At 30.0% G+C, this 14,623-nt stretch overlaps 1 protein-coding gene across 2 annotated transcripts in view; it reads left to right on the top strand.

Annotated features, from left to right (window-relative positions):
- LOC117172855 (Bardet-Biedl syndrome 2 protein homolog) overlaps window positions 1-14,623 on the top strand; it is a 1,136,351-nt gene that overhangs the window by 757,484 nt on the left and 364,244 nt on the right. Inside the window, exons 10-11 of one of the 2 annotated variants that reach the window (XM_033361114.1) lie at window positions 4,024-4,278; window positions 4,461-5,296. The exons of the other annotated variant lie outside the window; for it this stretch is intronic. Coding sequence (XP_033217005.1) covers window positions 4,024-4,278; window positions 4,461-4,555 — 350 coding nt within the window. The 3' untranslated portion in view covers window positions 4,556-5,296. Of the gene's footprint in view, window positions 1-4,023; window positions 4,279-4,460; window positions 5,297-14,623 lie in introns of those variants that run through there. 2 annotated transcript variants of the gene reach the window in all.

Below are 14,623 nucleotides of genomic sequence, written 5' to 3'. Positions count from 1 at the left end.
ATTATCACGTATTAATCTTCCTTCAAAGAAGATATCCTGTAATTATGTTTTAAATCAAGGGAGGAAAAAGGACCGTAATCACCCATTGGATCTACATCATTAAACAGCGACCTCGGCTACAGGCTGTGTAGTTTTTATTCTTTTAATCATTTTCATTTCACCGTATTTTAAACTGTCTTTTCTACCGCCGTATATCCCAAGGTGCCGGTTGAGCTTCCCGGTTTTTCGCCAGTGCGCCAGAGAAGGAAAAGAAGTGAGAAGAGAGTGAGAAGGAAAGTGAGAAGGCGCGCGTGGGAGTGAGTGAGAGAGGCTCTGGCGTACGTGATCGAAGCCTGTCGCCACGGTTTCGTGCGGAACGAAAACAAGACGGCCGGCAAGAGATTCCATAAACCGGGGAATTCTCCGGGCCATTACGGTCGCACAGGCAAGTGGCACATGTGCCCGACAATGTTAATGGGTATATTGAGGGTAAGCAAACTCGTCGCCTGAATCTCAAGAATCCCCAATTTGTCAAGTTGGACCTTCACTCTGAATTGCCTCTTGGAAAATTCTGAGTTCATCGTGTGGACAAACTGTTGGATCCTTGAGGTTCTTATTTTGTCGTTTTAACATACAACATTATCTCAACAGATATTGATATTAACATTAATATTAATTAGCTGCAAATGATTGGGCTAGAGTTTTAAGCGTTCGAAGTTGAATTTATCTATTAAACCGAAAAAATTTAAATAGCCTTTCAAAATTAGAAAATTTATTTATGAGAATCATTCAAAATAAAACAATTACAAATTATAAGTACTAAAAGCACAACATTTTGTATTAGCACTTTTTAAAATTGCTAGCAATTTTAAATCTGAAAAATCGAAGTCCCAAGTAGTCATGAAAAAAGTATAATATAACCAAATCCTAGGAAGCTATATTTTGTAATTATTTAATTCCGAATGATTCTCATAAGCAAATTTTATAATTTCTAAAGTACCGAGGCTGTTTAATCTTTTTTGGTTTAATAGATAAATCAAACGCTCAAAAAACCCAGTACAATCATTTACAGCTAATTAATATTAATATTAATATTAATATAATTATAATATCAAGTAAAATAGTGATTTAGAGGAGAAATATAGCCTAAGGACAAGAGAAACTCTAATATAGACATAGAAATATTTAATGATTTAATTATTATCTGTTCAGGTATAAATTCTAAGAGTGAAAATATGTAGCTTCGTTTTATTTAAATATACAATGAAGACAATAAATTCTATTCAATTCCACATATAATTATAATATCACATACTTAATTATATACGAGATTATATAATTGATTTTCATAATGTAAAATAGTATACACAATATAATGAACACAATATAATTTACAACAAAATATTATTCACTGTATTAATATTCTGATATCAATATATAAATAATACTATTATAAAATAATTATTATATTATCATTAATAATATATGTATATATTTTTGTATATATGATAGTATTAATATGTAAATCATTTATATTTTATGCTTGTAATAAGGTAACCTCAAAATATGCACATATAAAGAGGCGCGCGAAGTATTCAAATCATGAGAATCGCCAGCATCGAAATCTGGAAATATTAAAATCCCAATTTCTTGACTTTATTTCAAAACGGAGAGAGATAAAAAATAGAACCGCCGAAGTGTCCCGACCGACAATCGTGCACCTTCGAGTTTTCAAATTCAGAAGAGGAGAAATGGGTTGCGGGCACAACCCAGTCAATTATATCTTCCCCTACTATATTCACAAAGACATAGCCCTGTCATAGTGTTGGACCACATCTCGTTTCAGATCTGGGATCACTGTAAGGAAGTTGAAAAAATCGAAGGCAGCAGGGCTGAACGGGTTAGCGAACGAAGCGTGGCTGTTTGACACACAAGAGGTAAGGCAGATGTTAAAGGGTGTAGTGAAAAAGTATGAATAGGGGGGAATAGGGATAGGAATATTGCCGAAGACGCAGGCGGGCTTCAGGGAGAGAAGTATTACTATTGACAATATGTGCGTCTTGCAGCACGTGGTGAATAAAGAACTAACCAAAAAGAGTGGTGAAGTGTACGCGTTTTTTGCAGATCTAATGGGCGCGTTACCTTTGGTGGATAGGGGGAGGTTGTTTGGTGCAATGGAAGAGAGATGAGTGAAGATGGGCCTGATCGGGAGGGTAAGACAGGTATATGAGGAGACGAAAGATAAGGTGAGAGAAGGGGAGGGAATCACTGAGGGATTCTGGATGGATAGGGATGGGTAGGGATTTATAAGGAAACCCTTAACTGTAAAATTATTCTCGAGAAAATTGACGAAATTATTTATGCCGAAAAAGTCGATACTCTAACCTCGATTCTTTGGTATCGATACTTTTGCATTTAGATTAATACTTGGGTCGATTAAGAAATTTTGAGAGTATCAATACTTCGGTATCGATATTTTTTCACAGTATCGCCGATACCTAACATGACAGAAACTCAATCAAATCCTGAAGTCGGTCATGGATTGACGACGTTTTAAGTATCGTCGAAAAAATAACACTCTCGACCACCCGTTGTTTCAATCGAAACTGACCAACCCTACATTCCGTTCGCCATAGGTACACTTATGGTCGCGGTTTGCCACTACCCAGGCGCATGAAATGCAACAAATTTCCAATTAATTAGAATAAACAAGAACCTGATCATTTTTCGAAAAATCCCTATTTGAGGGATTGTTTTTACCCATGGAGGTTAGCACCTTAAGAGGCGGTCAAGGTTTAATTTACAAAAGTTAATAAGAGACACTTTTTTTCATTGTTCCGAAATCCGAGCTTTTTTATTTAAAAACCCATCATAATTTCAAAAGTTCAGGGACACTAGTTAATGTTGACCGATTTAAAAAAATGGAATTTTTTTTTACATAAAACTAACAAGTTTAGAATGGGGAAAAGAGGGACCCTGGCGGACCGAAGAAACCGAATGGAGCCTTAATCAAAAAAATATATAAGGTCTACAACGCCTGTTGACTGCTACTTACAGATGATGCGTTTGAAGTATAGCAGTCAACAGTCGTTATACGTCTTATATTTTTTTTAACAATTTACCATTGCAGAAAAAACTATTGCGATTATTCCGTGACCTTCTCTAGGGAATTTTAACCTAGAATCCAAATTTCAACAATTTAAAAGTTTATTTTGCTTCTTTTTAAGTTTATTAAAAAGGAACCGAATGGGGACCCAATGGGGTCTTTATGGGTACTTTGTAGAGACTCCACTCGGTTCCTTCGGTCCACCAGGGGATCGAACGCTAAAAATCGAAAGTCAAATTTTTACAGGTATAAATGTGGACACACTATTCATGCACTCATTCCAGACATTTTTTGTTTTATAAATCTGAAAACCCGTTATAAAATGGCATTTCCGAACATTCTACAAAATAAGAACTTTGTTGTTACATAACATTCTTGAGAAGTTACTTGTAACGAATCTTTGAAAAATTGTATTAGATTTTGATTTAAAAAAATCAAGATCTGAAGAAAATTGTAAATTAAAAATTGATTATGCTATTTAATATTTCTGTATTGAAATGACCCTTTTTTTAGATCGCAGTTTGCTACATGTAAACCAAATTTTTTGACTTCATAAAATTTAGCAATAAAAAGTGATATCACTGAGGACATTGGATACGCAGTAATTCCTTGTTATCCAATCAAAATGCCATTACAGTATGCTATGTTGTAATAAATAGCGAGTAAACGTGTGTTGAATTTTATAAATCTTCGTAAATTTCTCATGGCCTTCTTTAACTGCATCATTATATGCAAAATTAAGATTATATACTTTGCCTATCTCGTGCCGGGCATTATACATAATGCCTAGGGATTATATATATTGTCTAGGAAAAGTAAGTAATAAGTATTCGATTATATACTTTGCCTGAAGTGGCCAGGCATTATGTATAATACCTAGGGATTATATGTAATGCCTGTAACACACACACACATATATATTTATATTTATATTTAAGAGCTGAAGGGTAGTGAGATAAAACTTGAAGCTGAAGCAGCAGGAATTACAAACATTCTGAAAGCTTTAATAATCCGTCTGGAAGATTCAAGAATCCTACACGATGGAGAAGGTATGAAAAAAAGAGTAAAGCAGATACAAAAACTCGGGGAAAATTTCATCAGGGAACAGGAAATCAGGGCAAAAAACTATAAAGATTTAACTACGGCTCTAAAAGAACTTCACATTGGAGTACAAAATGCTTCAAGAATCAGAGGTATATTCATATTTTTTTAAACAAACCATTTAAGTTGAATTTGACTTTTCAATAAAAATGGTTAATATATTATTTTTACCAAAGTGAAAAAAGCCTTTAATTTTTGTTTGGTTTTTTATCGCTGTATGCTTAATAGTTCAAACGTAATTCATATCATTCTTGCAATGTTTACTTTCTTTCAGTTGGCAAGGCCGCAGCAAACACCGTAAATCGATGCAGAACTGCAATAAAAGATGAAAATTCAAAGGCTTTGGTTCAAGCTATTAGAAATGGTTAATTAATATGATTTAAATGCAAAAAATAAATTTTTTCATATTTATTTTAATTAATTATTTTTATATTATTAATTATTACAAATAATAAATTTGCACAGGACGTTTTATATTCGAAATAATTATTCTACTCGCTGTATTCGAACAATTTGAATAAAGTATCTAGCTCTATAAGTTTAGAAGGGAAAAAATCTGTAAGCATTATTTTTAAGACTTTGAAGATGTTCTGAAATTCGCTTACATTTTTTCTAGATAAGAAGGTAAGAACACCACTCAGTTTATGGACACATTTAATTAAAATCAAAATGTAAATGAAGGCTTCGTAAAAATTAGCATGCTTCAATAATAAATGGCATATAAATATGTCCGGGAAGAAATTTTCAAAACAGTGTATAAAAGATACACTGAAAACAAATTGTTCTTGAATCAAGTAAATGTTACTTGCTTCAAGTCAATCGCAGGTACGAATTGGGACGATAGAATATGAGTGCACGGAGAAAATTTGGTTAGGAAACTATACCGACCTTTTAAGTATAATTGGGATATATGGGCCAAAACGGGAATGTTTGACATTATTGTAATAATTTGTGTGTTGCGAAATGTTAAAGAACAAATGTCAATTTGGTAAACTTTAATAACGCAGATTAAATTTTTCAAATATACAGTAAAGATTTTCAAAAGTAATCATTAATGCAATTGGTGTAATTATCGAAAACTATTCTGTCACACATTCAGGAAAAATTGGATAAAGTTTCATGCTTGTTAAGCAATATTTGAAAATGTAAATTCAAGCAAACTTTAAATTATGCAATGACAATAATTCCCTCAAAATCGGTTACAGAATAATAAATTTCGGTTATTCTTTCTAGGTAAAAAATGTATTATTTACTTAAGGGTTTGGTAAAGTTTCAAATGGATTCTAGAGAAAAATTAATTTTGGTTATGTTATAATCTCCTGCATACTTTATGAAAGTTTGTCCACTGTAAGCGACCTTTTTATTTCTTTACGTTAGACTTGATTCGACAGTTTGGTAAACCGATAGTCACGCAGTCCATCACCTCCATAATCCTTCAGGATCGTATGCAAGTACTGAGCATCTCGAAGATATTTACCAATTTTCTAATTTGAAAAAAGGTGTTAAATTTTCAAATTACTTACAGTCCTTATTGTCGTTTTTTATTCATTAATAAATATTAGTTTGTAAAATTGTAAAATAAAATAAGATTTCATTAAAGTAGGATATTAAAAATGTAATTATCATGAATCGAAGTTGACGCCCCTGATATAAGCTTAAGTGCTGCCATTTTAGTGGTTTTGGTCATGTTAGAGGTTTTCCTACTCAATTTTTAGCTTTTTCTTCTGTTCAGAGGGGTGAAAACATTGTTTTCCACGTATTTAGTAGGAAAAATTTGGTTTAATTGATTTATGAGGAAATTTATTATTTGTAAGAAATGAAAAAAATTGTTCAGTAAAATAAATTCTTTATATTCCTAAAACCTTATATCCTCGTGATCATCACTTTTTCGTACCTTATTCCTTTTTGAAATTAAAATTTGCAATTAAAAATTAAAATTTTTGATATCTTGAATAGTTTAAAAATTTGAGGTACCGGCAATCTGAAGGACCTGAGTTCATATCCTAGCGGAGCTAGAGAGCGTTTTTTCACAATCTTCAAAAAATTAATCATTATTATAATAATATTGATTAGGAGCAAGTAGACAAACCAAATTAACACCTTCAACTATTAATTAATTTCCCTGATCAGAAAACCTACATCAATAATAAAATATTAAATGTTGTGACTGAAAATTCATAAATGTCATAAATGGTCAAACTTCAAAAACTATTCCAGATATCGAAAAAAATTTTAGCATGTATTGACAATATGTGTGCAAACTTCTCAATAAAATACGTAATAATCAGTAGAATGGATAAGACTGCATAAGACAAAAATTAAATTTTTGACAATTACTGAACAATTACAAATTTCGTATTTAAGAGAATAAAATATATTTCTATAAAATTTTACAGAAAATGTAATATCGGCGAAGTCCAATGGATCTAGCCACTCCTTCGATTTAGAATTCAAATGGTAAAATCAAGATTTTAGTTGAATAATACGGTACTATTTAATTGAATTGAAAAGTAAATCAATTTAATTAATTATTAGCAAAAATTACTCAGACAAATTAATTGAATTTTTCATATTTTGCAAATTGGCACTTATTCAATTTGGAAGAATTAGAATTTAAAACTTGACTTATTATCCTAAAAATCATTTAAATTAAAAAAGTTTCATTTATACATCTTTCAAATTGAAAAGTTTTTAATTTTTCAAATTAAATATTGAAAATTATGCAAGTTTCACCATTAAAACAGTTTCAATTCTGATGATAAACAATAAAATATCTTCAATTTGGAACATGTAGAGTTGAAAATTTAAGTTTAGATCTTCAAATTCATCCAGAATTTTTATTTATACATTTTTAATATTGTAGAATGTTTAATTGTGAGTATGTAAAATTAAATTATGTAAAAACATTCGAAATTACATGATAAATTGCACTTATTCAAAATTAAAGTAGCTTTAATTGCAAATCTTGAATCAAGACTTATTCCAAGAAGAGATATTCAAAATGTTCTCAAGTTATGTGTGTTTTTCATATTTTCATATACATAAGTTTAATGCAATATAATTAATAAATCGTGTAAAGCGTGTTAGCCTGTATATTCGATTTAATTCCTCAAATTTGAACCTAATTTGATTTCAGAGATTTTATATAAACTTAATTTTCAGGTTTTTAATGCTCAATTTTGATGGCTTGAATATTTTACATCAAAAAGATTTAAAAAAAGTAGACGATGCAAACATTTAAAATATTAAAAATTAAATAATTAAAGGTTTCAATGTTAGAAAATCTTAAATAAAAAATCATCCAATGTTTTTATTTACATCTCATCAATTCAAAACCCGGCTCATCAATTAAATGTTACAATAAAATATTTTGCTGAAGCAGGCCCCAGATATTTTTTGCATGGCCCTAACGTACTCGTACTTCAAGTTGATAGTCCAATTTGGGCAGCTAAAGGTCGGCTAAACTTATTGGGCCAATGTCGGCATTTTAATCAGCCCAGTGTTGAGTCAGTGCTGGCAGCCTGTATTGGCTATTTATATTTGCCGATCCTCCACCGATGCTTGGACCAGTATCGGCACTTTATTGCGCCAAGTCTTACTTTTAGTACGGGGAACCATGTTTCACGAGGATCAGCCAAAGTCTGGCCCAGTGATAGCACATTACTGGGCTAAGTGTCACTTTTTACCAGGGCAAACCATGTTTTATTTAAATCGGCTCAATAATGAGCTAGTGCTGGCAGCCTATATTGGCTATTTAGATTTGCCGATCCTCCACCGATGCTTGGCCCAGAATCGGCACTTTATTTCGCCAAGTCTCACTTTTAGAGCTTAATAAACAAATCTTACACGAAACATTAAAAAAAATATTGAAAATTTGTCAAAGTTTACGATTAAATTTGTTAAGTTCTGTCATTAAAAATTGTTAATGTTTATGAGAAATTACATTTCCTGTCATTGCAAAAAGTTGTAAAATAGACTACAACGAAAAAAAATGAAATATTACGCGAAGAAAAATTGTGGTAGAAAAAAATTTTTTATTTAAAAATTTTTTTATTGCTATTCCTGTTCACAGTTCGTGTATTTTACATTTACATAACGTCGCATAATAATAAATAATTAGAAAAAGAGAGCTTAAATTTTGATTCTTTAAATTAGCTAAACTGTAGCTTATGAGGATAGCTTTTTCACAGAGTTTCAACATGTCGGTTTAGCGCAGTGGTTCAAATGTGACATATGTATTCAATCAAAGCAGGACCATTGATATTTATATTCAAAGTACTCGCAATCAATTAATAATAATTTTTTAATTACCTTTTTCGTTATCTCCTTAGAACTTAGACTATAGCAGTATTGATACCCAATGTTGGGCCGACGATGGTAATCAAACCTTGGCTGCCAAGTGCAGGCCATGGTTATCATTCCGTCATTGGCGCGATAATGGCAGCCGAGCTTCGGCAATATTTTTGCCGACTATGGGCCAAGGTGGGGCCGTATGTGACTTTGCACTTGGGTTGGTTAGGTGGTTCGAAACTCGTCGACAGCGTTTTCAATTTTCAATATCGTTAACATTGTTAAAAGCGTGCGAGGGTATCGTATGTAATATATTATAATTTAATGTAATTGTTTAAGCTAAATTGTGTAATTTTATGTGTACGAAATTGTATTCTGATTGGCTTTAAATGACTAATGTGTGTGCATATACAGGTTATATGCTGTTGATTGCGTATAATTTATTCTTTATTCTCAGAAGCTTACGGTTTACCAAACTGGTAGTAAAATTTCTCGAGCGTCAGTGATGCCCTCGTGCTTTTTCTGTAAACCCTCTTATATTTTCTATCCAGTCCTCGACATCGTTCTATCCAACTTTTCATTAATATTTATCTAAAGTTTTATACATATTATAATTGTGTCTATTAAAATGTCAGCTACAAAATACAGTATTAATTAAAGTACAATTCAGTAGACCCAACTAGAAATGAAACTTGCTCAAAGTGTCCATGTGTCCCGAGTTTACCCAACTGAGTTTGGTAAATTCTCTCCATATGTGTTACAAATAAATGAATACTTGTTACCGTATGCTTGGAACAAGCGTATATTTTCTTAATCTAAGAAAATGTTTTCTTAGATAGAATATCGCATTTTATTATTCATACATGGCGCACTTGATTGCCACCCGAATCGCACAACAGCAGGGAAGAAGCCATTGTACAGGGGAATTTTCATATTTCGCGCCTTTAAAATTACATTCGGATCAGCCATTCGGTCAAGTCCGTGTATACTCAAATCAAGTTTATCACAGTTTCCATGGATGCTTTCGAAACTTCATTTTTCCATTAATTAATTAAAATTCAGGAAAGTTAAATTGCTTCGAAATATCTGTTTGATACACCTATAACATAAAAATGAATTAGAATGAATTTTAAAGGCTGATAAAATGCCAGTTTGGAAATCAGATCTAGAGACAGCGATTTCGAAAATAGAATAATTTCTAAAAAAAATGGAATAACAATACTGGGATAAATTATCTTGTCTAGATAAATTTTTTAAAGAATCCTATCACCAACGAGTCTCTAATTTATTTTAGTGGCTACTCAAACCAAATTTTGAGACGATGTCCAGAGAAAACATTTTCTAAAATACAAAAAAATAGCTAAATAATTGATTAATTAAAATCCAGGCAAGTTAAATTCCCTCGAGATATCTTTTTGATACACCTATATCATAAAAATGAATTAGAATGAATTTTAAAGGCTTATCAAATGTCAGTTTGGAAATAAAATCCAGAGATAGAGGTTTCGAAAATAGAATAATTTAAAAAAATTTAATAACAATTCTGGGCTAAATTATCTTGTCTAGATAAATTTTTTAAACAATCCTATCACCAACGAGTCTCTAATTTATTTAAATAGTTTCTCAAACAAAATTTTAGAATGAGGTCCAGAGAAAACATTTTCTAAAATATGAAATAATCCCTAAATATTTTAATAATTAAAATTTAGGCAAGTTAAATTACCTCGATAAAACTTTTTGATGCACCTATATCATCAAAATGACTCAGAATTAATTTTAGGCTAATAAATCCCCAGTCTTGGGATAAGGTCTAGAGATAACAGTTTTCCAATAATGTTCATTGAAATGAACCAGCTGAAATGCACCAAATCCATCTGCATTTCCTGATGTGAATTTATCTATGATCGATCTGTGAAAAAAAACAATGGAAATCAGTTACTAATTTCAGAAATAATGTATTACTTATTAAAGATATTATTAAGTAATTATTGTTTAAATTATTACTGCCGAAACTGTGAGTAATGAACATACAAAACCACAAAACATTTCTTTGGTAAAGTGTAATCAATCGAAAGTATAATAAACATGCCAGGCCGATCTTTTATCATCTAGAAGTTATGGTCGGATTCACCTTTCTAACGAAATCGCTGTAAGTAGTTGTAGTTAATGTGAATTAAAAACTTTTGCATGCAATATTTTATTCATTTTATTTAAAACAAATCGTGTCTATTCATAACTTAAATTGTTTATGCCGCAAATAAGCGTTAAACACAATTCACTCTTCGCCCACTAAAAGCGCACAATATTATTACCAGTTTATAGTATCTTTTACTCAGCAGCCATTCTATAATGTTATTGGCACAGAAGAAAATTGACGTTTAGTTCTCAGTCCACAAGTCCAACTTCATTATTAATGAATCACTTTTATTATTTGTAATTACTACATAACATAATCTATATGTTTTGACACTTGTATCCATTTGAAATTTCGAACGCATCCAAGGAAACTATGATAAACTTGATCCGAAGATGCACGGAATTGACCGAATGGCCAATCCGAATGCATCTTTAAAGGTGCGAAATATGAAAATGCCTCTAACGAAGCACGTTGATTTCGATGACAAAATCTCGGCTATGAACTTCAAGGCAGTATCGTACAAAGTCGTATGGTGAGCCTTAACCATATTCAAACTAAACTTTCTTGAACTCAATGTTTCTTTTAAGAAAACATCTTTGCGATGAGACTTGAACATTTTCGAGAGACTTTAATATACCATTTTTTATTACGAAAAATTTTAGAATTGAATTTTACTTATTTCAAAAAAGGCTCGATACTTTTTTTCTTAATATAATTCAAAATGTTATAAAATATATTAAAGTAATAAACAATTAACAAAAATTCTACATAAAATGCACAGTTTTCAATTTATCCAACTCTTTTATTGCATATCATGCTCTCTTACTTAATTTTTATTGCAAAATAAGATTTCTTAAACAATATTTTTAAATTTCTGAAAAAGCGAAGGAAGTTTCACTTATTTAACAAGGGACTTAATACTTGTTGTTTTTAAATATTTAAAACGCTTAAAAACGACCCAAAGGTAATAAATAATGAAGAAAAATGGCAAGTACCAAATGCTTTACTAACATCAATGACAAAAAATAATGTTCTGCTATAAATGTTGCTATAGCTATTGCTTTCCTAGAACAACAATTTAAAATATATAAAAAATAATTTAACTTCACTTATTTTAAAAAAAGGCTCAATACATTTTTTTTTAGAAATTTAATCCGCCTAAAAACTATCTGAAGCATATAAAAAATGAAGAACTTTTGGGTTGAAAAACGCTTTAATAACCTCTGTGGCAAATTAATATTTTCTGAGTTTTACAAATCTCTGTAAAACGCACAGTTTTCGATTTATTTAATATGTACAAAAAATTGATCGCTAATTTAAATATTACTTATTTAAAAAAGTGCTCGATACCTTATTTTTCTTTCAAGTATAAAATACTTTGTAATCAGAAGAAACAAAAATTCTGTAAAGAAACGTTTAGTGCAAGAACTTGCAGGTTAAAAGTGATAGAGTCTCATTGGGTCGGATGAAAAATATTTGTTTGCTTCCTCCTTGCATTATCATTATTTTATTGAGAAAAGTTTTAACTGTCAATTTTTTAATTGTTCTTTTATAAAATAAAATGCATTTTAAATTAACATTTTTTTTAAATTTTCAAGAAAATGTAATAATTGTGTTTTTAAGCATTTTTTCAATCTTGTAACTTAGTTTAATGCTGCTATATATTAACTTTTTATTATTTACATAATAAAAAAGAATTATGTAAGTATATGGATGATGGCTAAAATGTTAACCATTTATAGTCCAAGACATTTTTTATAATTCATGAATTCTTAGACTGAGAAACTTAATATCATTAAGTTTTTATAAATATACATACTAATGATATCCGCATTAAATTTTCTATAATTAATGACCTGTTGCAATTAAATTTCCTATGATCATTGAATTCATTGACATATCAAATTGGAAATTATGAAAAAAACTCCTGTCTAATAAAGGAATTTGTCTTTCATTAAGGAAAAATTAATTTTTTGAATTCGGCTAGATAAAAATTTTGTTTCTAAAGTCAACAAATCTGTTGCCTCACAGCTCTAATTTAAATTAAATGAGGTTCACATAACAAAATTTTTAACTTTTGAAAAATCAATTTTAAGCTAGCCGAATCCAGAAAATAAATATTTCTTTATGGAATAAAGAATTCCTGTATTAAGCAGGAATATTTATTTTTATTTTTAAGTTCGAACGATTTTTTGTTACCTTGAACACTACACAAAAATAATTTCAGGGTGGCCGTTTTAATCGAGAAAAAAATTCCCAGTTATTTTCCGATTCACAAAAATGTTTCACGGTCAAAAAATTCTAAAAGGTTTATACTTAAGTAGATTAATACATACAAATAATTCGCGAAAAAATTATAGACGCCGTACATTTATAAGCTTATAATAATTTTAGGAATGAAATGACTTTTGAGTTTTGCACTGAAAAAAAAATCATTCTTAGCACCAAGTAAATGCTTTTACTTGAATCCTATTTCTTAGCATTAAGAAATTATTCTTTGCCAGAAGTAATTTTTATTTAAATCAGGCATATATCTTTTGTTGATTTGAAAAAATGAATTCTTTGGCTGTATTTCCTTGATTGAAATACATATTTCTTACATTTAAGAAAATGATTTTCTTAATTCAAAAGGTCTAGGTTCGTTGAAATGTGATTAGTCGTTCAAAGAAATATATATTTGATTCAAAGAGTTCGATTCTTTGAAATGATTCGGACACAATTCAATATATCATTGTTCCATACTTGAATCAAGAATTTAGGTTTATTTAAATCAAAGAAATAATCATTTAATTTAAAATAATATTAATTAAAATACAATATATTTTGTTTTTTCACAAAGGGTTAGTTAGTTGGTTAGTTAGTTAGTTAGTTAGTTGGTTTTATCACAAAGGCATTTATACCAATGGAGCATTTATTTAGATGAAAAAGGTGTTGTGCTTACATAAGTTCTTATTTCTTCAGTGAAAGAAAATATTTTATTTGATTACTAGAATTAAATTATTCATAAAAAATAAACATTTATTCCAACGAAGTAATAATTTTTTTTAAATCAAAAATTTAATAATTTGGCGTTATTTGTTTCAATTGAAGACGTCTTTAGATTAAAGAAATATATTGTTAATTTAAATATATATTTTTTTGATTTAAAGAAATATTTCTTTAGTGTTTATGGTGAGGTTTAAATGCGGGTTTCCACCTTACAATTTCCATGTTGCGGTAGTGCCGCTGTTAACACTGTGGACTTTACACTCGATGGACCCAAGTTCAATTCCTGCTAGGGTGAATTTTTCATCGAATTTTTCTGTTTCAGGTTCATCAAGATTTTAAATTATGTGATTTGTTTAATTTAAATATGTATATTAATTACAATGGTAACTATAATTTAGGCTAAAAGAATCCAGTCGCTTATTTAGGAAAATATTTACTACAATTGAAGTACTAACTACTTTCTTGCACTCGCGCATGGACTAGGCCAAAGAAATATTTTTTTGAATCAAAGATATACTTTTGTGCTTCAAATATTCAGAAATTTTCTGTGGAGAAATAGTTTTTTGATCCTATAAAATATTTGCTTGACTTTAAAATATATTTCTTTCCCTCAATTCATATATACTTATCTCAATGAAATATTCATTCCAATTCATGGGACATTCATTTGGAACAATGAGTCATTCATTTGGTGTATAACGTATATTTTTTGTCTTCAATTAATATTTCTTTGATTCAAAGAAATATTTCCCTTCGACCAACAGGTCGTATTTATTTGCCTCAAATAAATATTTCTTTGAAAATAAACCGGACTTTAACTTACTTCAGCCAAGTAAAATTCACTTGGTACCAGTTATCCTTTTTTTCAGTGTGTATAACTATTTCAGAATTAAAAACACTTTTTTCAAATCTACTTACAAAATTTTAATTCTTACCACCAAAAACTTATCGGCGCAATAAACTTATTATTTTCACATTCTCATTAGAGAAGGTATTAGATTTGTGTAAAATTTGACCCCCCC

The sequence above is a fragment of the Belonocnema kinseyi genome, chromosome 5, assembly GCF_010883055.1.
Source record: "Belonocnema kinseyi isolate 2016_QV_RU_SX_M_011 chromosome 5, B_treatae_v1, whole genome shotgun sequence".
Taxonomy (NCBI): domain Eukaryota; kingdom Metazoa; phylum Arthropoda; class Insecta; order Hymenoptera; family Cynipidae; genus Belonocnema; species Belonocnema kinseyi.
The sequence above is the reverse complement of the archived record's forward strand: the minus strand, read 5'-3'. Positions and strand labels throughout refer to the sequence as shown.